This window comes from Cataglyphis hispanica, chromosome 1, assembly GCF_021464435.1.
Source record: "Cataglyphis hispanica isolate Lineage 1 chromosome 1, ULB_Chis1_1.0, whole genome shotgun sequence".
Taxonomy (NCBI): Eukaryota; Metazoa; Arthropoda; class Insecta; order Hymenoptera; family Formicidae; genus Cataglyphis; species Cataglyphis hispanica.
Genome location: NC_065954.1, coordinates 15,210,731 through 15,237,914, shown reverse-complemented (window position 1 = coordinate 15,237,914; position 27,184 = coordinate 15,210,731). Strand labels below are relative to the sequence as shown.

At 37.9% G+C, this 27,184-nt stretch overlaps 2 protein-coding genes across 3 annotated transcripts in view; both read left to right on the top strand.

Moving 5' to 3' along the window:
• LOC126848607 (CCR4-NOT transcription complex subunit 6-like) overlaps window positions 1–27,184 on the top strand; it is a 482,736-nt gene that overhangs the window by 59,593 nt on the left and 395,959 nt on the right. The gene's annotated exons all lie outside the window — the stretch shown is intronic.
• Window positions 7,833–17,219, top strand: LOC126848382 (uncharacterized). Its single transcript, XM_050589250.1, has one exon. The coding sequence runs from the start codon at window positions 8,844–8,846 to the stop codon at window positions 10,998–11,000; it is 2,157 nt and encodes a 718-aa protein (XP_050445207.1). The 5' UTR covers window positions 7,833–8,843; the 3' UTR covers window positions 11,001–17,219.

The window sequence follows — 27,184 nt, the reverse complement described above, 5'->3', positions numbered from 1 at the left end:
ATCGCAAATCGCATTTTAAATCCTCTTCATGCATTAAGAGTAGTAAGTAAGATTAAGTAAGATAATCAATTTTATTTCGCGCGTACGCATCTCTCTGTTTCTCTCTTTCTCTTTTATTTTCCTCTGTCCTCGCCTTTCCTTTCTTATAATGTATGTATATATTATATATATGTGCCCATAATTATGAAAGTGGTCTAAGTCATATATTTCTTGTTTCGAGATATTTAATGAATTGCATTTGAATAAATTAAAAAATATTTTTACATTATGCGACATTTTAATTTTTAATTTTATTAGTCTTAATTAATGGAAATTTATTATGAATATGAAATTTTGTGTGAATTTCATACGATAATATTGTTTTTAAAGTTTGAATTGACTTAGACCATTTTCAAAATTAACTGAATGTCCTATAAATGACTTAAAGCAATAAAGAACTTTGAGTTTTATTTGAAACAATAATTTTATTGAAATAATTCGTGAACATTTATTAATTATTTTTAAACAGTAATCCATTTTTATCATTATTTCGAGTATTTAAGATTCTTAAAATGTTCCTGAAAAACTGGAGGGATGTACGGTAGTAAACTCATAATATCTTTATGTTTTTCTTCCGATACTGGTCTAATGCTGGTGTATAATGGAAGTAATTTAATATTTCCGTATATTTTTGGTCTTCCTCTTTTAGGTGAAAGATCCAAAACGTGAAATGTAGAATCATCTAAAGAAGTTTTATAAAACATTTTATAAGGTTCATTTTTCAAGAATCTCATCCATTGAATTTGTAGCCAAGAGACAGATTCGCCCGCGGTATTTTTTACTCTTCTTGTTATTGTATCTTCTAATGATTTCGTTGAAATAAAATCCGGCTGCGACATTCGCTTTATCGAAAATGTATTGCTTCTTCTGCACTTTTCTATCAATTCATAATAATGCTCAGGGTTGTATAAGTAATTTGCTTTTTTTATTTTCATTTCTATCAACCCAAAATCACGATCATTCGGTAGAAAGGAATGACCTGATACCAAAAATTATTATTTTATTATTATTATTTTATTATGTAGTTCAGAAACGCGTCAAAGAAGGCCACGTGCCATTTTCAAGTTGTTTATATAATTTCTTTAAATTTTTGACTTAGACCACTTTCATAATTAACACTAAATGAATTCCATATAATGTTGAAATTACAACCACTATCTAATGGTTCATTTTTGACAATTTCGTAAAAATTACATTGAATACATTTAGTTTAAACTAATGTGGTATGAAATAACTGATAAACTCATTTTTTTTAAATTTTGACTTAGACCACTTTCATAATTATGGGCACATATATATATATATAATTTGTATATTTATATTTATATCTCACATACAATCTCTCTCTGAAATACCTATAGAAATTTTTGATTTTTAGATAGAAAAATGATTTATTGCAATTTATTAACTTTTTATATTATTTTTTTTTTAAATAATATAAAAAGGCATGACAAATATATTAAAATTTATTAAATATGCGTATTCGATATCTTATCATTTCGAGAAAACTATTTTATCTTTGCGTAACTGCGTTTATTTCCAGTGCGTCGTTATCCACGACAAGTGCGATCTCTTGCAATATTTTCCGGGAAATAGATGACACCGATAAACGGACGAAGTGCCGGCTGTGCATTATCCACTGTCCAATTAAATATGCCAAAACGTCGGCCGGTCGGAAATATTTATTAGACGGGTGTTCGGCAGTCGCTCTTATTCAATTTATGCGCGCGTGTTTGATCATCGAATTCCCCAGCTGACGAGTCCACTACGAACGATCGATTTTACGAGCAAATAATTTATCGTATGCGTGTCATTCCGAGGATCGTTTGTAATCTTCATTAACCGATCGATTACCATCATTGCTGATCCTTTTGATTTACGCGTTCGTTCGGTGAAAAATTTTACGTGAAGATAATTTTTTTGGCCCGGTGAGATTTATCTAGACACATTGTCAATTGTTGGAAAAAATCCCCCGATTTCTGTATTATGTAAATAATAATTTATACGAAATTATTCACAATCATTATCAAGTCAGTCAAATTTCAAAATAAATAATATATAGTGTCTTCTTTTATTTAATTTTTATGATTCTGCATTATTAACAATTAATTTATTGAGAATTTTATTAAGAATTCTTTTATTTCATTTGTGTGAAAGAAATGAATCGTGAGGAATCCTTTTATAATACATCTGCATGATTTATTTTATTACGAATAAAATATTTTACAAATATATGTATTGGTGTGTGTGTGTGTGTATATATATATATATATATATGAAGTCGCGAAGCGATGGAAAGGAGCTTTCTGGGACGGGGAAAACTGAAATCCCTTCAAGACTGTCCACGTTTCTCTCCGTTTCCTCTCCTTGAGAAAATTTGCAGATAGTTGCGCCGCGTCGACCATAAACTTGCGAATAATCATGATAATGGATGGATTTCAGGAAAAGTTATAACTGCGGTAAAGTATAATAATCGGCAAGTTGTTGAATTGACAGAATGTAGAGAGAAAAAGGAATAGAGAGATGAGAAATAAGCAGGAAAAAAAATATGATTTTTTTGGACAAACTCAGAGGAGACGGATCCTAGAAAAAGCGCGCAAACGTGCATCGCGTTATTTTCATCGAGAATACAAAATCAGGCTTTTTTGTTTTTTTTTTTTTTTGTTACTTTTGTACTGTGTTGCAACTTGACTGTGCGAATGTGCGGTGTCGCATGTTTCACCCACACAGTCGAGAATGTTTATTTTTCTACGTGCCTGTACGTTCCTTTCCATTGAGGCTGAAGCTTTCGACGGCATGTCAAGTGTGTCGCGTGTAATTTTAACATCCGAGTAGTCACGTGTGGAGATCGAAGATTTCATTGCTGACATAAACCCATAATTTGCAAAGTTTATCTAATAGATACGACTTCAGAAACCACATATTCCAAGTATTATATGCATAAATCTAAAATAAAGTTAAATCTTAAAATAAAGTATTTAAAATATCGACTCTAAAATTATGGATATCTCTTTAGATAAATTTGGTTTTGTACGATTATATCTATATACATTCTAGCATTTAGAGATCTATGTGATTTCAGACAAGAGAGAGAGATAGAATATATTCAATAAATCTATCATATTAAATTTGAACATTTATTATGTTATAATGTAACGATTCATTTAAAATTATTATCATTAATAATCGGCAACTATCTCTGATTACAAATAATGTAATCTGCTTCCTGTTGGTTATTATCGTTACCACTAATTTTTCACATACACGCTAATCTTCAATTTTCCAAGCGTCCGAAGCTTGGTGTAATGATCCAGAAAAACGACCACCACGACGGTCTTGGGCACACATAATGGGCATGGGATGTTAGTTACGTATTCCCATTACAGGGATCCTCGCGCGCAAGCCGCGGCCATAATGCGTGCACAGTGGATTTCTCATTATCGATGCCCGTGATTTATGCTCTGTTATCGTAAGGGACATTATACACGTAGTGCAGGACCTAATTCGGATTACACTAAGAGATTACCGTGTAGGTAAAGCATCGGTCGGATTCTCGTTGGTCGCTTGCCATTGGTCGCGAACGCGTTGTATCCGCATCGCCACGATCGGTGGAGCATGTCGATCGGAAATTTCTAATCACGATTGACCAAACCATAGGAGCGACATGTTACATTACATTTCACGCTTTCTGAAACAAAAAAAAAAAGAAATATGTGTATCGCAGTGTGTGTGTGTCATATATTTATAATTAGTGTAAAATAAATTTTTTTATCTTTATTTTTTTCTTAGAAATTTAAAAATTTATGGAAGTCAATCTGCATTAATACATCCATCATAAATGTTTATTTATAAAAGCAAATATTGTTAATTCGCAGTATTATTTGATTTCAGAGGCTGTCCTGATTTAATAAAAAAATATTTTTGAATTGTTCTTTACAGAAATTTGTAATTTTAATACGTTATTGATGCGCTGGAAAATAAATTGGAATTGAATTGGTTTATATTGGAAACGCTTTGAACTGACAAAGTTATTTTCATCGAATATCGGCATCCGTAAATGAGATTTTCATACTTGAAATAATAGACATCGAATTTTGTTATTATGCATTTTCCAGCAAGAAAATTGCAATTGTATGACCGCATCGAAAAAAATTTATCGCTCTAAAATACTGCTGCAAGATCAAAGTAATTTCGCGACATCAAAGCAATCTCATTCACGGCTTTGCTAAAGCGGTTTTTCTCTCGCCTTTAGCGAAGTTGCGAATTTTTCTCGTCATTATCTCGTCTCGCGCCGGCAAATTCTTCGATATGTCGAAACCGTTCAATGTTTATCTTCAGTGATGGCCACATTTTCAGGATGTATGCTCGCGCGCGACGTTATTACGAGATTCCGCGACGAGAGGAATATTCCGTCGTAAAACTTTACTAAACGTTTCACTCATTGTCCATGCTCGTACATATCGTTATTTCCATTTTTACAGTTTTGCAAAATCGTTGCTTCCATTTATCGAGAAATGAATTTTCTTGTTAAATGTGCGCGCGTGAGAGGATATTTCTAGAAATATTTAACGTTTGGCAGAAAATTAAGAATTTTGTTTTTTTAATAATTTATATATAATCACATTTACATACACATACACAAACACACAGTTATTACTATCATTACATCTGATTACTATTTCATAAAATTAAATCGCCTCGTACGATAGTTTATATTACCTTATCTATGTTGCTGCCTTATTTATTAAAATTGGTCGTGTTTCTCTCTCTCTCTCTCTCTCTCTCTCTCTCTCTCTCTTTTATTGGAACAGTTTTTTATTTGCATTATTTCAGTTTATTATTTATCTTTATCTTTTTACTTTATGTTTTCATCGTCCCTGTAAATCATTGTTGTAGTCGCTTTCACTCAAGAATCGCTCATTCAAGCGTACTTATCGGTCGAGATTTTCTGGAGTACGCTTATAGCGCACTTTCACGTCGCGCTTCGTCTATTTTTCATTATTTCCTGATATGGCAGTTCGTTTACCTTTGGCAAAACAAGCCCTCCGTGTTTCTCCCTTATCCTGAACACATGATGGAATGTCGTGCTGCTCACTTTCAATCAGTGCTTTTCTAATTCGATCAAACCGTCGCGTTTTTATATTTTCCGATATAAAAATTTTAAATATCGAGCATTTTGTTTTAATAAAAATTTAAATTTACTAAAATGTCCATTATTTATTCACACGCATATTTTTATATTTTTTTCTGGATTCTGGAAAAAAATTAAGTAACTGTCGAGAAACAAAAAGTGTAGTTAAATATGCATCTCTCCGTATGTGAATATTCTTAAAATATGTTTTTCCACATACATATTTAATTTATGTCCTTTTTTTTACAATGTTGTAGTTATCTAGTTATCAGTAATATAATAGTATGTAATAAATCTGCAAATTATTGCTTCCTTTTTTTATTTGTGTTTTTTTCCTGGAAGCAGAGATTTATCACGTTGTTTATCAAGTTCTAGCCAAGATAATTTTCAACTGGCAAAAATAGAAAAGGGGCAAAAATTATGGCAGTCGTTCGAATCCGACGCGGTAACAACGTCGCGTTGCGGTTTAATGGTTCGACGTGTTTCACAATAATGCCAATTTACGACGGCGCTAATCGTAGATAGCCACTTTATCGAGTGACCGATCGCGCGACGGGACATCAAAATCAGTTTGTAACAATCGCTAATGGCGCATCCTCGATCGGGATACGCGATAACTGGCATCGCTATCGCGTCGCGAGACTCCCATCTCTGATCAAGAAACACGATCTATCTTACACCGCGGCTCTAATCGCGCTGGGAAAACTCTGTCTCGGGCTTCACTTCGTTTAGACAGGTGCACTTTATATTGAGGCAATGCAATAAAAATCGTCATTTTTCTTCTCTTTCTACTACACATAACATCAGGGAATAAATGACATTGGATGTGCAAACATCATTTTCTATTTTTAATAAAAAGTGTCAGAAAAATTATTTTATACTTGGCGTAATATTTATAATAAAAAGCGTTTAATTTATATGAATTAATCAACGTTTTAATATATTTCCATGGAAGGTATTTCAACAGAGGAAAAATTTCATCCATTTTGCAATTAACAGAAAAATATCTTTATTCAAAGAGTGGAATTTTCGGAATTTTTCGCGCAATGTACCTCATTTCTATTTCCTAGAAAGAAAAATGTATATATAATAATAGAGCGTGGGCGAACTTTTTTCAAACCTGTATAATAAGCGCGCTATTTGTTTCGAGAAAGAGAGAGAGAGAGAGAGAGAGGCACTTACAAATTTTTCTTTGACTGGAGCGTGTAATAATAGAGAGACCGCTTCAAACACGCTCGTTGCTGATATATCTATAATAATAGAGTTTCCCCCGAACTTCTTGCTCGACAAGTGTGTAATAACAGACGAGCAATACCAAACTTCCGCCCGATGCGTGCGCTAATAAGAAAGGTGCTTCTTTTAATAATATGCGTAATAATAACGCGGAAAACGAGGTGCCAAAACTTTCTTCGATGCGTCTAATGCTGAGGTGGGAGTTTCAAAAAGGGAGCGTGTCTCTCTCTCTCTCTCTCTCTTTCTCGACTGCATTCGCCGGCAACAGACGTTTCTCAGATGTGAGAGCGGACGGGAAGAGATTCGACCGAATGGCGTTGCCGCGGGCGATTGATGACTCGCGACCTACTTTTCGTGCCGGCAAGAGACCCAGATGCGAGGGTGCTACGGATGTAAGATATCGGTCTCTATCCTACCTCTCTCTCACTCTCTCTCTCTCTCTCTCTCTCTCTCTCTCTCTCTCTTGCTTCGCCAATGTTGCTTCTCTCCGCTCTCGACTCGCCTCGCGGCTGACAATAATCGGCCCGGTTACTTGCTCCGACGAGAAAATATATAGTCGATCTCGTTCCGCGGATCGCGAGCGGACTTTGATGTTAAGTTACAAGATTTTCAAGAACTGATTATTTTGGAGATAACATATGTTTCAAATTTCGAAAATCTTAAAATAAACGCACATCTCTTATTTATTTCATTTTAGAATGTGCTTGTGAGGATCCGACTTAGTTCGTAAGCCAGTTTTAAGCAAAGGATTTGTTTAAAGATTCTTTTATTGAGATTATCTGAAAATATAAAATATGAATTACAGTATCCTATTAATTATTTAATGCCACATACCAGGTGATGCGAACTGAATCGAACATTTTTTTGCAAAATTAAAGTTACGACATGTCATTAATTTAATTTGAATGACGATATTGTATTAAAACGTAACGCAAACGAGCATAAAATAAAAAACGTTTTTCGATAGGCAACGTTTGCACGCGAAGAGTTATTACCGCAGGTATTTTAAGCGGAGTGCATTTTAAACGAGCGACTTATCGTTCGATGAATCATCGATACGAGCGAATAGAGTTACTCTATTTTTCGCTCATGATTCATCGTGTAAATAAAGCCGATATCGATGGCACGTGCGATACTTTATCAACATTATCCGATGCAAATCCGATGTCATATATATAAAAATAGCACTGATAGCGGGGAATTTATGTAATTGCTTGGAATTCGTCTTGAATTAAAATATACGCTCAGAGATATATACAATCGCTTCTTTGATATTTCTACAAGATTAGATAAGAATTTTTTTTTTCTTTTCTACATTCAAATTTTCTACTCAATGCATGTGTAATTTGCAAGTGTACGCTTTAAAGTTAAAAAAAAAAAAACCAGGTATTATTCACAATTACACATCTCTTGAATCAACTTTCGACTCGAATCTTTTGTCTTATTATTACTTTATTTTTCAACTTTTTCCATTTTATGGTAATTTTATAAAAATCCTGATTCGTTCGAGGATAAAATCAGAAAGTTATAAAATCTTTTTTTCTCCTTTTGTAATCCAACGCCTGACTCGCTCATACTTTACGCTGCAATAAGTACAAGGGAGAAGAGGAAAATGGGGAAAACAGGTTCGGGATTTGTTTATGAAATTTATGCTAAGTCAGGGTATAAGAAACCCGGAGAAGGCAGGCAGGCAGGCAGGTAAATTCGTCTCTGTCAGTCAGCGTCGTGGCGGGTAAGAGACGACACTATCCGACACATCTCTCGTCTCGCCTCCCGCGCTTCTCCAACTTTCTCCCTACGATCTCTTGCCGAATTGTGACAGTGTCGTCGTAGTCGTCGTCCGCCGGAAGGATACGATGCCGCGCCGCGCGATATATACTCGATGTGCTCGGCGTCGTATCGAAAGGTAGTAAGGAGTGGGAGATTGGATAATGGGGAGGGGAACCAAGTTCCGTGGTTGTAGCGGGGGTTGGTGTGCTCGCGGTGGTGGTAGCAGCGACCAGGGGTAGGGAGACCTTCACGTCGCAGAGCACCGAGAACGGTGTACGTCGCTCCGGCCAGCGCCAGCTTCAGTGTCGTTTCGGCCACGGTCTCGTACGGTCGTCGTGTTCACGGCGAAACATCACTCTCTCGCTTCTTCAGCCTTTCTTCCCGGTCTACTTTCGCCCCGTGAGACGTTGCGCTCGTCTCGGCGAGATACGATCGTTCTCGGCGTCGACCAAGTTCGTTAAAGATGGGCTAGATCGAGAAGCGGCTTTTGGGTGCTCAGCCGCGCGAGATCAAAATTGGCGGAATAATGTGTCGTGACAAATAGAAAAAAATAGGATCAGAATTGTCGAGTGGAATCAGTGTTGAATCGAATCTATCTCATCTATTTGATCGATATCGTCGCGACTGTACAGTTGATAAGACCGGTGTGGTGGTCCGCGGACATTGTAAGATGAGCCCGGCCTCCCAGGGCGCCCTGGAGGTGGAGCGTTACATTGGCAGCTGTCTAATCTCGTCCAACGTGCGCGCCGGACTGCACGGTAAGTCCGCGACTGTCTGTCGGAAGCAGGAACAACCAGCGACGGTGGTACGCGGCGGCAAAGCCCGCGGCTGTTACAATAATGGAGGACAAGGTTATTCCGGACTGGCCGATCAACAGCAGTGTCAAGTGCAGTACGGCGGTCCGAGCGGCTGGACGGGCGCGCCGCTGATATCAATGACGTCGAGTCCGCGCAGATGTAATCAGCGATCGTCACCGTCGCTCGGTCAACAGCAGCAGCAGCAACAGACAACTTGCTGTGTCGATCAACAGATACCGGGCGGTCATTTGCATAAGAGTCCTCTGTCCAGGCTGGCAATTCACACGCAGGGCGCGCCCCTCATTTTAACCGGGCGATTCTACAATCGCGGCAAAGTACACGGCAACAACAGCAATAATAACAGTGGCAATTCTAATGGCGTCATTAACACGCTCTGCGGCAACACCGTCGGCAATTATGTTAATAATAGCGCGAACCCATCGATGACAAGTAACGTGAACGGCGCGACGAGATGCTCGGCATCGCGAATCGTCGCTCAAAGGCCGACGGAGACAACCATGAAGAAGGCATCGACGACGATTTCCGCGAATCCCAAGACGGCGAATTCCTCCGACTGTTCCTCCGCCGCGGGAAAGGAGAACGCCGGTTCCTCGAGTATCGCGAACATCGATTCGCTTAGTATCGCGAGCGACGAGAGTTCCGGTTCGAATAACTCGGAGAATAGCCTGCCGCGCATAATCAAGCCTCGCAAACGCCGAAAGAAGGATCGCAAGCCACCGAATAACGTCGTCGCGAGTGGCGTCGATGTGATAAAATCGGAGGAGCCGGTAACAACGCAGCGGCAACAATCCTCGGGTTGTAGTACCGGATTGTCCGGGGAACAGATTAGCGTCGTCGGCGTGAAATCGTACGCGCCAACCTGCTACGAACCGAGAATTTACGAGGCGGTCGCGCCGCAACTCAGGAATTACCGGAGGCCACCGGTCGGTCATCGGGAAACTATCTACGGCGGTTGTAGAGCGCCGTCGATGCAGACGGAGATGGCGGACGTTAGGCAGCAGCGGTACGCGCATCATCGGCACCACGTGCAAGTGAAAGTTCTAGACGACAACCGTAACGTGGTCGCGGCGCCGATGCGTGCAGCAGCGGAGCCGCCCAAGGGTTACCGGCATCATCATCATCATCATCATCATCATCATCATCACGCCAACGGTAACGGCAACTGTAACAGCAGCCTGCCGCGACGTTACGTTCATGAATATGCGGCCGAGCCCTGCGATGCTGCCACCAGGGAGGACGGTCTGGGCCCGTGTCAGTGCCGATATTGCGATCCGGCCGGTCTGATCTGGGATGTCGATCGGAACGGTTACTCGCCGTTCTTGACAGCGCCGCCGCTAGCGGCGGTTCCACCGCCCTCGTCAACATCGTCCTCGTCGGGTGTCGATTATCGTTGCGGCGGTCATTTCGGTCAGATACCGCTGTTTCTCACGCCACCGTGTTCGAATCTACAGGAACGCGCGCTTGACAGACTGTTCGACGAGCACTCTCGACCGCAGGATGGCGGTAGAGAGTCCGTTGCCGGGCCCGGCGGCGTGGTTTTGAGACGCAGCTGGAGCGATCCGACGAGTTACTTTAGCTACGGCGAGGAGATTGTCGCTCCGACGAGGGACGTCGGCGTCATCGGCGATCGTGGCGGCCAGTCCGAGAGCGGAAAACACAAACGGACACTCTGGCGCGGTGACAGCATCGGCAGTGCGCCGACGATCTCGTCGACCGGCGTCAACGGTGTGGGTCCGAACGCCCTTGGCGGGCCTGCCGCGTCCCCGAAAGGCCTCGAGGTCTCCACGGAAATTATCACCTCGCCCAACGGCCACCGCGACCTGGAGATCAAGTTTTACTCGTCGCCGTCCCCCGCCGAACATCTCACCGAGGAGGACAAGTCATCGTCGAGCCTCGTCGAGGAGGCTGACGATGACGAGAACGGGGACGGCGACTTCAGCGACATATGGAGTTACCACGAATCGAAACTGCAGCAAGACTTCCGCACGTTGCTACAAGCGGAGGAGTGATGGGCCATTTCGCCGACTTATTACTTTGCTCCAAGTGTCCACGTGCGTTCGCGGTCGCGTAAACTCTCTCGGTGGAGTGCGAAGTTAGAGCGACAATGAAACAACAATAATAATAACAACAAAAAACATGGAAGAAAAATAGAGTGCGTGGACGACGCAGTGTTTGGCATGTCCCGAAGCGGGTGACAAAAAAAAAAAAGAATAAAAAATATGACGACATTTACTTCCATCCGACGCGCGTAAACACAGCTCGACCGACACTCGCCCGAGTCTCGCGGTGTCACTTTTATGTGCGGTTGAGGGTCTCGGGCCAAGTGTCTCGGCGCTGCGTCGTTTTATGAAGCGCGAAGCCGCGAAACCTCGACGAGACGACAACGACAACAACGACGACGACGACGACGACAATGAAAAAGAAGAAGAAGGCGACAGAAGGCTTTTCACCGCTAACGGTGCTCGTAGTATACGCGTGTGCACGCAACGTTATACGCGACCGGATGGATCACCGCTTCGACGCTTCTTCTAGGTGACATTTCGCGTAACGAAAAGTGAATTTATTCTCAGCAACGAGAGAGACAGTGTGTCGAACGTAGCCTTGTCACGAGCGCGTTATAGTCTGGAAAAATCAAAAGAATATATATTTGTGCGTGTAACGCGCGTGATTTTATCTATCATGCATCTTAAATCCAATGAATTTTTCTTGTAGTGGGTTGTAGTACAACGTATCGATTGTATAAGCGAGAATCGTTCATATATTTACGCAAGTGTTTTTTATGTCTTTTATGTTTCGCTTATGCAAGATTTCGCTCGGAGATCTAGAGGTGACGGATTTAATTGAGTTGGTTTTTCGAAAGGAACTGTTCGCGTTTTGTCAGAAAATTAATTATCTTATATGTTTTATAAAATCGTTTCATAGCACGATAAATGATGTAATATGTCTATTCGTCGCTTCAAGTTGCGTCGATCGATTGAAGAATACCGATTAATAAATTTTGTCGATTTAAAAGTGTCTAGCTACAAAAAATGTTTAGATAATCCTGGTTGGCGTAATCGCGGTTTAATTACGTATCGATTCTGTGCGTGGAGTAGCCACTTTCTCTTTATTTTCGTAACTCGTTTTCAAACAACGATAGTTGTACTACGATTTACGGCGAGAAACGAGCATAAAAAAGGCTAGGAAACGATGATAATGTAAGAATAAAAGACTTAAGGGACGGGAAATAAAAAATATTTAAATGTTTTTGATATTTTATGTATTACCAATCAGAATATCGGAATACCTTTATCGTATCCTTCAATAGTCGTGGGACCACTCATCTCTTTTATTTTTCTGCTACATCTGTTTTCCGATCGATATTTCCCATTCAACGATTTTATCTTATCGTAAATTTTTATTCCATTCCGCGCTCTAACGTCCGAGTCTTATATTTCATCGTGTCTTGGCTGTAACGCGCAATTAAAGACGCATAGGATACTAAAACATCGTCGTTATACGCGTAATTAAGCAGCGACTATTTTTCTTGATGTTCGTTAATTACAAAAAGCGACGATTTTGTATGTATTCTACGCGCGGACGCGCAACATATTTTTTAATAATTATTTGCGCCGCGAGAAGTTAAATCATCTCCCGACAGACATCACGCGTGCGTGCGAAACTTTATTCAATATTCATATCGGAATAGACAGCTCCAGACGTGAGAGCGCCAGACGTGGGGCGCACGATGTCTAGAAGAAGCGTCTGGAAAAAGCAGCGTGCCAGCCGCGAGGGGGTTAATCACGAAGGTTAATCGCGAGATGCATTTGGGCCTTGCATGGTTTCGTCCCGCATCAATAAAACACTGTTGCGGGGCGGCGATGTATACCCGCTTTTTCTCGCCGCCACCGTTCAAGACGAGTAGCGGCGACGTGACCGTTTAAAACGTAACGTAGCAATTAATCGGAGGAACGGTCCGGTCCGGCTGCTGGCCGCCGCCGATCGTAATCGACGTCTGCGCCTTCCACCCCGCCCTCACTCCTCTCGCGCCCGATAGTAGGTCGAACTGTCGGAGAGAGAATCTTCTTCTACTGCTTCTTTCTCCTTCTTCCCTTCCCGAGGGGCGCTTGCCTCGCGTGAAAGGAGCTACCGCCTTCGTATTAGTAACTGCGTTTAATCGCGCGCGCTATCACCGCGTTTTATCGGATAACTCGGCACAACGGTTTAGCTCGTTGACTTGATAACCGGGCGGCTGCCTCGCTGCGAGTTCGTAACATTGTTTCGCGTCCCATCTCTCTTCTTCTTGCGCGCCGTTTACCGTTGCCTCTGTTAAATAACGGCAGACGGATCAGGTAAACTCGTTATTCATTTGTACAATATTAATACTTTAGAAGTGGGACTATCGCTGTCGTTGTTCCGCCTCCGACTTGAAACTGGATGGAAGAGATGTTGTCGTACGTTCCGTTACAGGGATATCTGTCTCGTTTAGAATCGACACCCGACAACTATAAAGTTTATAGCCTTTGAGCACGGAATTAAATTGTAATTACAGTACAGTTTTATGTTCTTCTCTCTTACCGTGAAACTTACGCAGGAATTTAAAGACTTTTAATTTGAAATATATATATATTTCGCGTTTCTCTTTCTACTCCTTTGAATGACGTAACGCTCTATCCATTACGTATAATACTTTCATTTATCTGAAGAAATCGAAACCTGCTCTTTAGAATTTCAACGTCGATAAGGATCTAAAAAAGTATCGATAAAACCCATCGTTCCTCTCAATTTATTATTAAATGACTTCCGTCATTTTTTTCGGAAAATGTTAGTATAATCGATCTTTGCGCTTATCGCAACGGTCGAAGCTCTCGATATGATCGTGCGAGGGAGAAGGAAGGCGCGGCAGAAATTACTGCGGCAGGATCAATCTATATAGACTCGAGATATACTATATCTATATTAGAAGGAAAGGCCATCGCGCAGATTTACACAGAGCGTAGAAGCGAGTAAACGTAGAGAAGCGAGTCGGCCGGTCACACGCGCGCACGCGCGCGCGCTCGCGACACACACGCATACACGTGTAAAGTCTATCGCGATCTGTGTCGTGATAGGTCGATTCGTTCTTCTGTAAATCTGCGCTCGATGATCGAGAGAACGTCGTCGGTCGAGGAGACCGAGATCGTGCGACGAATCCTGCGTCATTTTGTATGCGATATACGAAGACTATACCACCTTATCTCCCCGCTCCCTTTCCGCGTTTCCCCACAATATACAATGTCAACCAGACGAACAAAAACACGCATTACTACGCGAGCCATCACAGCATTATAACACGTTATCATCTCTTCATATACGCGCGCACATACACACATACAGCCAATCAACCACCACCTATCGTTAGACCGTAAGTCTAGAATCTAAGGCGATCCATTTAGATTATTATCTTCGTTGTCTATATGTGTATAGAAGAAATTGCGTGAAGACAGTTCGCCTTTTGTTGTTACGATTTCGAAACGCGCGATGGAAAAACGACGAGGTTCGACCGGGAATCTAATTGAATGGATATTTTTTAATACGATACGTGTCTCGTTTTGGAGAAATGGAGCAAAAAGAAAGAATGAATAGATTATAATAATGGATAATAAAGTGACGGGAAATTTCAAAGACTAAAGAAATCTGTAAAGAAGAATTGAGATGATATTATATTATCTCTTTATAATAAAGTACACACGATGCTTGATTGACTATATATATATATATATATATATATATATGTATATTTCACACACATTATGAATGCAAACGGCAATCGGAGGTTTGGTGTTCTAGTTTTCCAAAGTGTACATGCGGTGGAATTACTCGTGAATATTTATAGCTGCCGTTTCTCCAAAAAGAAGCGCGCGCGGATTAAACTAGGAGGAAACCGATGAAATCTTGTTAGTATTCAGTACACACTCGCAACGCCGGGAGTACGAAGGGCAGGCCGTAAAAATTCTCCAATGACTACGACGACGTCCGTTTAGGTTGTAACGGGTGTGCGCTTTGTGCCAAGTTCGACGCAGCGAGCGTGTCTCGAGCGAGAGAGTGCGAAGAATGATATTAGCAATATTTCTCTCTTACCGGCGAGTCGCACGTTGCGGCAAGTTTTATTGCCAAGTGGCGACAGATAAATATTTTCCTTGGTTCCTTGTTAAGGTTAGAGTATGCGCGCGTCACACCGATGCATAATCACGCAATATGTACGCGAGGAAGTTGCACGTAACAGAGAAAGAAAGAGAAAGAGGGAGAACGATTGTGCTTTAATAACATCGTCGTCGATATTTTTATTCGGGAATTTTTATTGATCGCGTCCGAGGAAAAGATTTGTCGCTCGCAAATGTCTCGCGTGTCTATTCGTGTGTTTATTCGATTGCACTCAATCTTTGTTCGTGCTGCATATATCGACGTATATTTTCGGTTGTATTATATATTTACAATATTTCTGCATGCGCTATATAAATGCATCGAATGCAATATTCGGCGGAGAGTGAAAGACGCTAAAGCCAAATATAAGTCGAGTAATACGAGCCTGATCTAAGATCAATTCATAAAAACGATCTTTTCTTTTCTACATATAATCGGTCTTTCATATTAAAAATATATATATATATTCGCACACACGAATCGCGTATTAGATTTAAATGAAAGGATTAAAGAGGGAGGAAATTACAATTGCGTAAGTTTTCATAGCACACTTCGACTTGTTCACAAGTTGTCGCTTTGTTGTTACAAGCGTTTCTGCACAAATTTTCTTCGTTCGACTTATGAAAGTTACGGCTTCGCTTTGATAACTTTGATAATTCGACAATAAGACTTGTAACGCACTTTTGCGCGTAATCAAAAATATCAGCAGCTTCTATAATCACGTGCACATTCCTGGATGACGGTGCAACGATTGTTGTGTAAACAAAAATTTATTGTAAGAAAAAGAAAAGATATATAGCGCGTTTGTTATCATGATCTCTTTGTGAGAAATGGCGATTTTAATTTAGAAAAATTTAAGTGTTCTCTTATGCGTTAGATTGGAATGATGTTTGCTGATTTAATTTGTTACGAATCTATTTTCTGGCGACGAAAGTGACCTAATTTACTTATCGGTCTAATGATAAGAAATTCGTTAAGATACATATACTAATGTAGCGCAAAAATTGACAAACAAATAGAGAGAGAGACAAATAATTGGCTAGAGAGAGAAAGAGAGAGAGAGAACGATACATAATTTATTTTTTGAAAAATAGTATCATCATTGAACATGCTTTTGAAAAAGATCGTTATCATCTGCTGCCGTTCGAAAGTTACAATGTGAAAGGCGTACAAAATGTTTTTTTTTATATATATTGTTACAAATATTCACGATTTTTATTTACTGAATGTCTAGAGAATATGACGAAGAGTGACAAATATTGGAGAAAATAACTACTGCAAATATTGAACAAACGAGAAATATATGGAGAGATTTAAAAAAGATTGAAAATGTGGAAAAGCTAATAGGAAATGCTTGATAGTGAGATAGAGTTCGTTGACAGATCCTGTGCTTTTGCGGAAACTTGAATTTCGATATTATTGAATTGAATAACTATATGAACGTTACAATTCATATAGTTCACAAAAAAAAAAAAAACTCACAATTCAAATCTCTAGAGATAATTGTACAAGATATTATAAAATTGACTCGCTGGATCGTCGACATTTATTTTCACTGTTACCTAACTAATTATTTTCCCGGCTTCGATGTCGTTTTTCTCGATCGCTAGTCCAGTGGTCGCTTCAGAAATCGTGCTTTCCGCCTAATCTGATCTCTGACGAAGGCAGAGGGAGAGACTCGAAAACAGCCGAAATGGAGGAGATATTCAATGAACGTAATTTTAATGATTCTTTACTGATATCCCTTTCTTTCTTTCTTTCTTCTCTTTTTTATCCCCATGTCGGCCGTCGATCGTTTTTAGATTCTCTCATCCTCCTGCTTCTTCTTATGTATTTATTTCACTCATCGTCGATTGACGTTAATAACGTATTGTGATAATGCAACGATATAATACATACATGTAAACATTCACACACATACACATACATTACACACAGATACTCGGCTCCGCTTCGTCGTAATAGACTGATCAACAAAGCCGACCTATCAGTGTCGCCTATAGTGCTATGTCGCACTAACTCGAATCATACTGTTTGGAGAAATCAATAAAAACGTCTTTAATTTATCCTCGTGTTTACAATCCTTTTTATTACTATATATTTAGAAATTTATATTAGATTAGGATACATAGACATATATATAAAAAAGGATAAAAATATATCAAATATTATAGAAGTGATAATATATATATATACACAAGTATTTCATAATAAGCGAGATGTAATAAAAATAATTAATTATTATTATTTAAACATTTAATTGAAGTCATAATTGAAGAGAAATTATACATGCGGAACAAATTTCAAAATTTTATAGCATTTAAGCGTAATTTTCACAATAATCTCCAATTAATCTTTATCGTGTGACGAAAATTGATTTTAATATTTACGATTATTTTATTACACTCTTAATTGTTATATTTTAATATTAATTTTATTTTTATATTATTAATGGTAAATTAATTTTTTGTAAAAAAATGCTTCTCTCTGAAGTTTATTGCAATTTTTCTCAAATTAGAAAAATTAATTTCAGAAATTTAATGACAAATTGAATATTACGTAGCTTTTTTCTTTTTAAATTGCTGATCTCTAAACATCAATTTGTTCGCGTGTGAAGAACGATATCATAATTCTTACATTTCGTTTATTTCATTTTCTTTCTTTTGCGAGTCAGCGAATTGGATGAAAATCCCCTGGGTGTTCAATTTTTACATGTTTATTCAAATGAAACTTACTGTAATGGCAATTTTGCTTTCCACTCGACGAAATATACAAAGCCGCGCATGATAAAGTACATGACATATAACGAGTTTGACTTATGGTAACAGTGTCTGATACGTATTTAAGATTATGCACATATCCCGTTGGCGAACTGATTTATCACGCGAGCGGCGATTTAATATACCCAACAGGGGAGTAACGATATAAAATACTTAAGTCACGATCGCTCGACATTACGACTAGCATAAACGTTTGTAACACATTGAGAATGATACAAGTATCGCAACCAAAGAATTAAATTAAAAAATGTAAACTATTAAGACATAAATTCTATTCGTGTTTCAACCAATGATTCAGATATTATTATAGCTTCTTATCGATTATGTATAATCTAAGCAGTATAAATTAGGATTTTTGTGAAATTTTGTAATATAATATTAGCCTTGGAAAAAGATTTAAAAAGTGCACAAATTTTAATTATAATTTAAACATTTTTCTTGTTTACTAATTTTTTAATTACATTTTAACTTTACTATATTTATTGTTTTATTAAACAATTTTTTATTTACACATATATTTTGTATTTATCTTTATAATATTTAATTTTGCATCAAAACAAAAAACAAAATTAAACGTTCCCATGCCATTTTTCAATGATAAGATCTCATTGAAAATATGTACTTAAATATCACTTCTATACGTTCTTACAAATGCGATCTTTCTTCATTGGTGGCACGATATTATCTATTTAAGTACCGTTTATGCATCGTAATTTCTCGAGAAGCCCTGCCGATTTCATCGCGGGTTTTGCATCGCCAGCTCTCGACGCTTCTGCGCGCGCGCGGATTCATGGCAAGCACGAACGCATGATTCTCGTCAAGTCAGGAATCAGTTTATGCACTTCGCGATGCCAGACCGTCATTCAACGACGGCGGATGCAGTCCGATGACCTCCTCTTCCTTATCTCGGAATTGAGTAATGGCCCCTTCGTCGGTTCGTGTGTGGGTCGATAAACTGCTATAATTCGCCCACGTTGCAACACATTCACTTCCTAATACTGTTAATATCGGCTTTTGACATGTCTGCCTCACCGCCGCACCCCTTTTTGCTATCGATTTCTGTGCCATGATTGTAAAGCTGATCATAGGCTTATTACAATTATAGCGAATCAATGATTTTAAGAACTAAAGAGTCCGCTGAGTGCCGCTGAATATTTTAAAAAATCTTATTAAAAAAAATAAGAAAAAAAAGAATTTATTTTTTATATATAAAAAAATATAAACTTTTTTAATTCCTTTTTAAAAGTTCTCTTATATTTATTATTTGATTACTTTATTTTATTTTTCTGTTATAATATTCTCTTTGTGCACGGAATCACTGTTGGAAATAACTATTCTAGATCTCTAAGTCGGAGATGAGAGAGATGGTCGTAAGCGGATTCAGGTCACGCTAGCGGTCAGACTCCTCAGGGTCTCCCGCCTCGTGCCGAAATGAATGTTCGTAATCAATGACACTTCATTAGCCGGTCGACGCATTGCCTAACAGCCTGCGGCATGCTGTGTCGATTGAATTAGCCGATGTGTGCTTGCGTATATGTATGTGCAACATAATCCCTCTGTCGCGCGTGCCATTACCTAAGATGAATCATTATAACGGTTCGAATTCAGAATGTCAATCACAATCGGGGAAAAAAGAGAAAGAAAAAAAGTCAGAAATTAGTATGCCGATTTTTACAATAGATCTTTCCGAGACGAGTCATCGACAATCTTAATTCGAGTTAGATCGTGGAAAGATAGACGCGTGTATCGGGGGGAAACGACATGTATGGAATTATTCCAAGAGCAGATTAAGATGCGTAACTTGTATTTTCTGTTGCGTACAGCCAGTTGTAATCATTTATGCAATATCGTAAATTTAAATAAACAAGATGATGAAGTCTAGGAGCTAATATTTATACGATTTGAATTTATATGCGGATTCAGAGCGATTTTAATTAATTTATCGATGCATTATTTCACGTATGTAGAACGTAATGAAAACACATCGTTAATTCCAAGTTACATATATCTCTGAGCTATGGACTTGATACTTTGGATTAAAATATTATTTACGTAACGATATAGCATATAAAGGTTTGTATTGCATATAACTAACGCGCGACTTAAAGCCGACTAAATTCGATATCACGAAAATGTAATGTGAGAAAAAGATTGCATAAGCTATGGATGATTTGTAACATTGGTTGCTCAGGAAAATGTGAAGTCAACGAAAAGAATTTTAGACTTCAATTTCCATGGCAAGTATATAATAATTTCTCCTTTTCCATGTGTAATAAGCTATCAACATTCATCAATAGTCGATCAATATTTCATCATGTGGATATATAATCTTACGGTATATAATATTTCCAGAAGGCGATGTTACACATTTCGATTTTATGTTACTTTATATTATTATTAGATTAAAAATTATAAAATTTTTCGTGATTTATTTATTTAACAAATAAAATAATTTTATTTAGCATACATTAAATAAACGTTAAACACAATAAAATTCGCTTATTTTAGATATATATAATTATCTATCCGGAGTGCATTAACTTTTTTAATTTTCGTAATTTTCGTGTAACATGTTTTTTATCATTTTTCAAAAATTCATTTAAAACTAATTTGAAATATAGATTAAATAATTTTTTATTATATCAAACAAATTATATTAAAGAGAAAAATTATTCTTTGCATCTTTATTGTGTTCTTTCTATATCGAATTTATTTTTAGAAAAAAAAAAAAAGATTCTCACATATATGCATTGAGAGAGATTGTTCAAGGTTGGTTGTGTACGGAGTCTCGTAACGCACTGGTGCAGTTTCTCGCTAATTATGTGACCTGTCATTAAGATGCTCGCGAAAAAAAAGCCAAGGGCATAATGCCGACCCACCGTTGCACTGCCGCGTAAGCCGGCTGTTTTTCATCCTCGGTCTTATAATCACACACACTTTGTATCGCCGCATTGGCACCTTTTCTGCACTCGTTAGTGCTTCTTCCTTCGTTCGCTCGTTCGCGAAAGAAGGAGAAGAGAGAGAGAAAGAAAGAGGGAGAGAGCTGTATCTCAACGACGACGCGTTCGCTTAAGTATATTTTAAGAGCCGCGCCGTTTCCAGTCAATTTGCATCTGAATACGAGCGTCATAATGGCCTGAACTTTGCATACGTGACCTTGTCGCTCGTATCACGAGCAGAATGTGCCTGGGAGAAAACGTTGTTGTCGGTATTCCGCCGCCTATACGGTCGCTCTTAATTACGACTATTAATACAGAACGAAAGTGTCCTCGCTGCGCGGACGAAGCAATTGCTCGAGAATATACGACGTGCTTTATAATTTATAAGATCGAACGTTAGAGTATGCTTTATAAAGCTGGTCAGCGTAGTTTATTGTTTTTAATTTCCGCTGGTGATCCATGATATTTCTCCATATTTCAAACTATATTCAACGGTTGTTTTATATAGATTTTAATTTAATAGTACAAACGGAAATAACTTTTTTATGTTTGGAAAATATTCTGTATAGAGTTCAATACATTCAACATTTCAGCCATTATTCACGAATAATTGGTATTCATTATTTATTTGACAATGAGTAATTATTCGAATAAAACTACTGTTGGTCGGCTTCGATGTATATTTGTATCATAAATATTCATTATTTAATTATTACTTGCGTGGGATGCAAAAAGGTTTTACCACAAACAATTTCTTGCGTTAAAAATTTATTTTTTTAGAGAATATGTAATTTAGAAATTATGTATTATTATTTGAAAATAAATTTAATTCCGATAAATATATAAGCATACACACACACATATCTATATATATATAGATCATATAATTGACGTTTCGATAAATATGCGGAACGCAGTCTATGCGATAAATTTACGTGCGGGACAACTCGTATAAGTGTAGTCAAAATACAGGCAAAAAGGTTTCTCTCTGGTAACGAGTGGCAATTACTATAAGAGCGATAAGTGCACGGTGCTTATGTGAGAGTTTAAAGCAGTGGTCGTGAAAGAAAATATTTAACAGCCATAAAACAATCAGTGAATGTTCTTTATAACTTCGACCATCACGGATGGGATCTTTTTTTTCCAGCTTCGTTTTGCTACAATATCCAGTCAAAATTAAATCCCAAACGATTGATCTTGCCGCCTATCCTATTTATTAAAAAATCAGAAAGTTATTATAGTATAAAAAATATTGAGAAAATTATAAATATACACTTTAATAATTTATAAATATGATTCGCTTATATTATCTATTTATAATAAGATTGCAAATTTTATTAATATTTGTTAACTATTATAATTGTATTTATTATATTATTATCTGTTAATTATCCTGTAATTTTAATTATATTTTAATTATACGGTTATGCTTTTATTAAACTGTTAAATAAATTAATTGTATCGAACTAAAGTGTAGAAGCATCATAATTTTCAGTTTTCTCGCTGACTCCTCGCAAATGTTTATTACTCGAGGGGGGAAATTTCTACCTTGGGATTTTGCGTAGAATTTATTGCTACCGCGCCGTTGCTGGCATAAATCGCGAATTTAACGGTCGCGTTTTCTCGTCGAAATTCCATCGATGAACCCGATATGTAATATAAAAGTATTTGCGTTTTAACCTTTTCGAAGAGCGAAATGCTGTTGTTTCATGCGGTTTGTAAAAATAAGGTGAAAAACAAGGTTGTAGCACACGCATTACATACACTTACACACAGCATCGAAAAGTTTTTAACGATTCACCAGGAGCTGCCAAAGCCCCATTTTCGCGCGTTTTATTCCTCGACACTGTATTAGTCCCGCCGATCATCAAGTGGATACGATCGGATTAAGTAAATCGGTTAACAGTGAGAGTTTTGTAAGTTGACGTACAACCGTGACTAAAAGTACTTCGCACTTTTCCAGTATCATGTGTTCGAAATATTCTATTATTCTAGTTAACAAATTAATATTCTATTTAACAAATTAAAATACGCGAGAAAATCTTATATCGAATTATGATAGATGTTGAAGCAGAATAGATTATTAAAAAAAAATTTATTTTTTAATTTATAAATATTTTTTATTTTTGGAATATTAGGATTTATTTTTTGGAATTAAAGATATTTTGCACTTTTTTTTTGCCTAACGCTATATCTAATGCTTACGATCTTGGGATCTACATCTTATCGATACATTAGCATGGAAAATAAGATAATGTTCCTTTGATGTTTAGTCTGTTATAATTGTGGTTAAAAGGTTGGAGCGTTTATGCTCTCTGTATTGGGTGTATAAATATTTAATTGCTAAGAAATCGCGTATTTGGAATTAAACGGCTTAGGGCATTATTTCATTTCATCGTGATTCTAATCCGAAAAACAACATGAGAATGTTTAGTTCAAAGACCTATAGATCGATATTCGAATTGCATGAATAAGATCTGCTTCAATCAGAGCACATACGAATTAATCCGTTAACTTCTAAGAGAATAGATTCTCTTCCAGAAGTTTCATTATTTTCATTATTATATTTTTTATGTGTTTAACAATAAATACACACCCAGAGGTGGACAATAACTCTTAGTTGTCTTGAAATTTAGGCTTTTAAAAATGAGAATTTTATTATAATCAATTTGATGGTTGTTGAGCAGAATTTAATAACCGAATAGAGAGTGGACATTTTAATTCAGTATAGAGTCGTGAAATAAAATTTTCGGAGGAGATTGACATAACTAGAGCTTCATATATTCATATAATTATATGTTTATTCATATAATTATAAATTAATTTTCAATTAAAAATATTAACTACGAAACATCTCTGAAACAAAATACCAAGCAGATCAAGAATTATCGAACACATGATAATGATTGCAAGTAGATCAACTTCACACAGCTCAGCGATATTATGTAATCAAGCATTATTGGAGGCCGGAGAATCTAGTTTTGTACGAGTTTAAGAGCGCGTACGATGATGCGCAATGTTATTATAGGGCGCATTAAACTAATGGTAGCGAAACGTTATCAGGTGAGAGCCCCGTCGAGCTGTCGGCCGCTCGCCGTTGACATCGCGTCGCACTTATGCCGCCGGGGTTATCATGTTACCTCGCATATGGCATTCCTGTCACCTGGCTCTGCCCGTGACACGTTACACGTAAATCATCGCGTGGAGAAACAAACGGAGTCACCATCGTTGCTTCCGGTCACTTCAAACGTCGACCCGTAATCGTATACCCAGCGGTCAGCAAACGCTTGTGAAATCCGTAAAAGTAGCCCCAGTTTACATCGACTCTTGTCATTCGTATTCGAAGGTGTATTAAAATAGCAAAAGAGAGCAATATTTTTGAACTTGCAAGGCGAAAATGCTCCGATAATTTGCAATTTTTTGAATAGATAGATATTTTTTTTTGATAATTGAAAAGTTTGTCTCCTTTTGATGGTTTTTAATCCATATTAAAAAAAAAAAAAAAAAATTAAGATCCGCAGACTTATAATCTATATAACTTATAAACTATGTAATCCGTAAAAAAAAAATTATAGAAAATATTAGTACACGTTAGTTAATACTGGACGTGTTATTCTCACATGTTATTCTTCTAACGTTTTTCTAGTAGCAATAAAACCCGAGATTAGCATAAGATACGTGAGACATTTGACGCATACGTCATACTTAGCTGATCATAATGTATTCTCGACATTATTGCGAGCGCCATAAAATCTATTCGAGTCCTCGTTCGCCTTTTGTCGCGGTTCGCTCCCCTACATCCTACCGTTATCTTCTTGCGTATTCCTCAATGGTTATCAACAGGGATTATACTCACTCAACACTTCCGCGCTGCTTTTCCCACCGCGACGGTAGTCGCGTTACGCAACTCTTTGCGCATTAATCGCCACTATTGTCGGTGGTGCGAAGTCCTTCTTGCGTGGCTCTCAGTCTCCTCGCGACTTAGCGGTGTCTTGCTTCATTCTCTCTCTCTCTCTCTCTTCCCGTGTTGCACCATGCGAGTGGTCATACCGGAATACCTGTAGGGTTGAATTTACAGTTCTCTACCCGTATTCACGGAAATATATCTTCCTTAACACAAGGTAGCAACGCGAAATTAACGACGACCGCGCGCGGATTTTATGATCGTCGATATCTCTCTCTCTCTCTCTCTCTCTTTCTCTCTCTCTCTCCGCAGTCTCTTAATTCCTTTCCGATATCGCGAATCGGCGTTTATTTCTCTTTTGTGCGCATAGCGCATATATAGACACCCGTGACTTGCGGCTTATGCTCCTTGTAACCCATCGATTACATTCTCGTCCTATCGAGAAAGAGAGGGAAAATGGATAAGAGAGAGAGAAAGAGAGAGAGAGAGAAAAAGGGAGACTGTTTCTTATCCGATGTAGCTCTTCGCGCGGTAACTTCGAAACGATTGAATCCGCACGCCGCACCGACTGCCTATTAGTTTCTCATCGGTGTGTTCTTTGAAATGCTACTTGCGCGCGAGATATTTTATGCAGGAATTTATGATCGCACATCTTGTAATTCAGTGGATTTGAAAAAAAAAATGCGTCGAAGGTAGCGAGTCATTTATAATCGGACGATCCTAAAACGATGAATCATCAAGTAACGAATCCATCAAAGCTTTTTAATAGAATCGTTCACTGCTGTTTCTCGAGGAAAAGTATTTTTACAAACATTTTTATACAGAATTTAATAATAGCGATAGAAATTAAGAAAGTCATATACTAAAATGTCATCGTGAATGTCATCATGAATTTAGTATCAGAAGAGTTATATCTTCTCTTAGATCGAATAAAATATGAAAATATTGCAAGAAATCTTTCATGAGAAAATTATGGGTATTTAATGAGAATATTTTTTTTTTTTTGCGCATAAGTTTTATTATCTAAGTTTTATTATCTTTCCTCCGTTAAAGTGCATTGCACGACGCAATCTCTGATTGGAGAAACTTATGGCAACTCGTCGACGGTAGAATCGACGTGCGATAAGCATACCACATTGTCATTTTTTCATGGAGCCGCGACTTCGTTCTTTCCGCTATTCCCGTGACAGCCTTTCGCCATATCTGCGTCCGGAATGTAACGGACAGGGCTCAGAAAATCGTCTGAATAGTTTTTAATACGGCGAGGCGCGCTTCCTTCATTGAAGGCGTGGATGCAACGCGGTCCGATTACATGTCTAGAGTGCGCATGTTTCGAAATGCGTTCTCTGTAGACAAACGAAAGCCGTCATCGCTCCACAATTTCCGGCAAGTATCGACGGTACGGTATGCCGTGCATCCGAGTTTCTTCGGCGCGTTAATCGTTCCTGCTTCTGTAGATAGATCGTGAAAATAAAATATATACGTGTACACACACATACACCAAATATACATACACATATATATACCGAATGCTTTTATACGCCGAAACTCGTCGCTGTTTTATTACTGGAGATAGTCTATCGTATATCACTTTTATGCACCGATGCATATCTATTCTCTTTTCTGTGTGTTGTCGAACGACGGCGATATAATCGATTCAAAGGTGGCATGGCTATCGAAGTAATAAAATTGTTCTTTTTTCCCCATTTTATAACCGCTCCATGTTTTATTTCCTAAATACCTTTTTTATGTTGCAGATGCATTTAATTTTTTTGTTTTGAAATTTTTTTTATGGATTTTCAATTTTTCGTTAAAACACAGCGTCATTCGATGTGTGTTAGGAAAAATATTAAAGCAATAATATTTTTTTAATTACAAGCTATTTTTCTCAACCTTTTTTTTTTTTTTTGGAGAAATAAAGGCTTAAATTTAGGATAGAAGAATAAAACAGATGTTTTTTTAATGAAACAGATTTATCGTTAAATTTAAAATGCATTAATTGAAACAATTGTACAATGGAGGAAAGAGAAAAACATGATCGGATATTGAAGATTAAAAAATTCTAAAAAAGATATTTATCTTTTTAAAAAATTAATTGTGTATTTTACAATGAGAAACGATACGTATTTGCTTTTTGCCAATTCTAGGACACGATATAATCAATCAACTTTGATGAATGTTTTTTGGATCGATGTAAACTTGCGCAAACAAATATTTCCAAACGTCGTCCATTTCTGCTACAAAACGAGATAACGCGAAAATGAATAGTGCACGATTCGAAGGGATTAATCGGGGCGTGGATTTTCAAGCGAGGAACACAGCGCGCGATACTCAATTCTGTTGAAATCATGGTTGAGGAACGGCAGCGCGGCAATATCGTGGGAAATGTCGGTAATGCCACGTGAAGC

Excerpts from the sequence above, each read along its gene's own strand:
- LOC126848382 (XM_050589250.1), top strand. The coding sequence starts at position 8,844 with ATGAGCCCGGCCTCCCAGGGCGCCCTGGAGGTGGAGCGTTACATTGGC.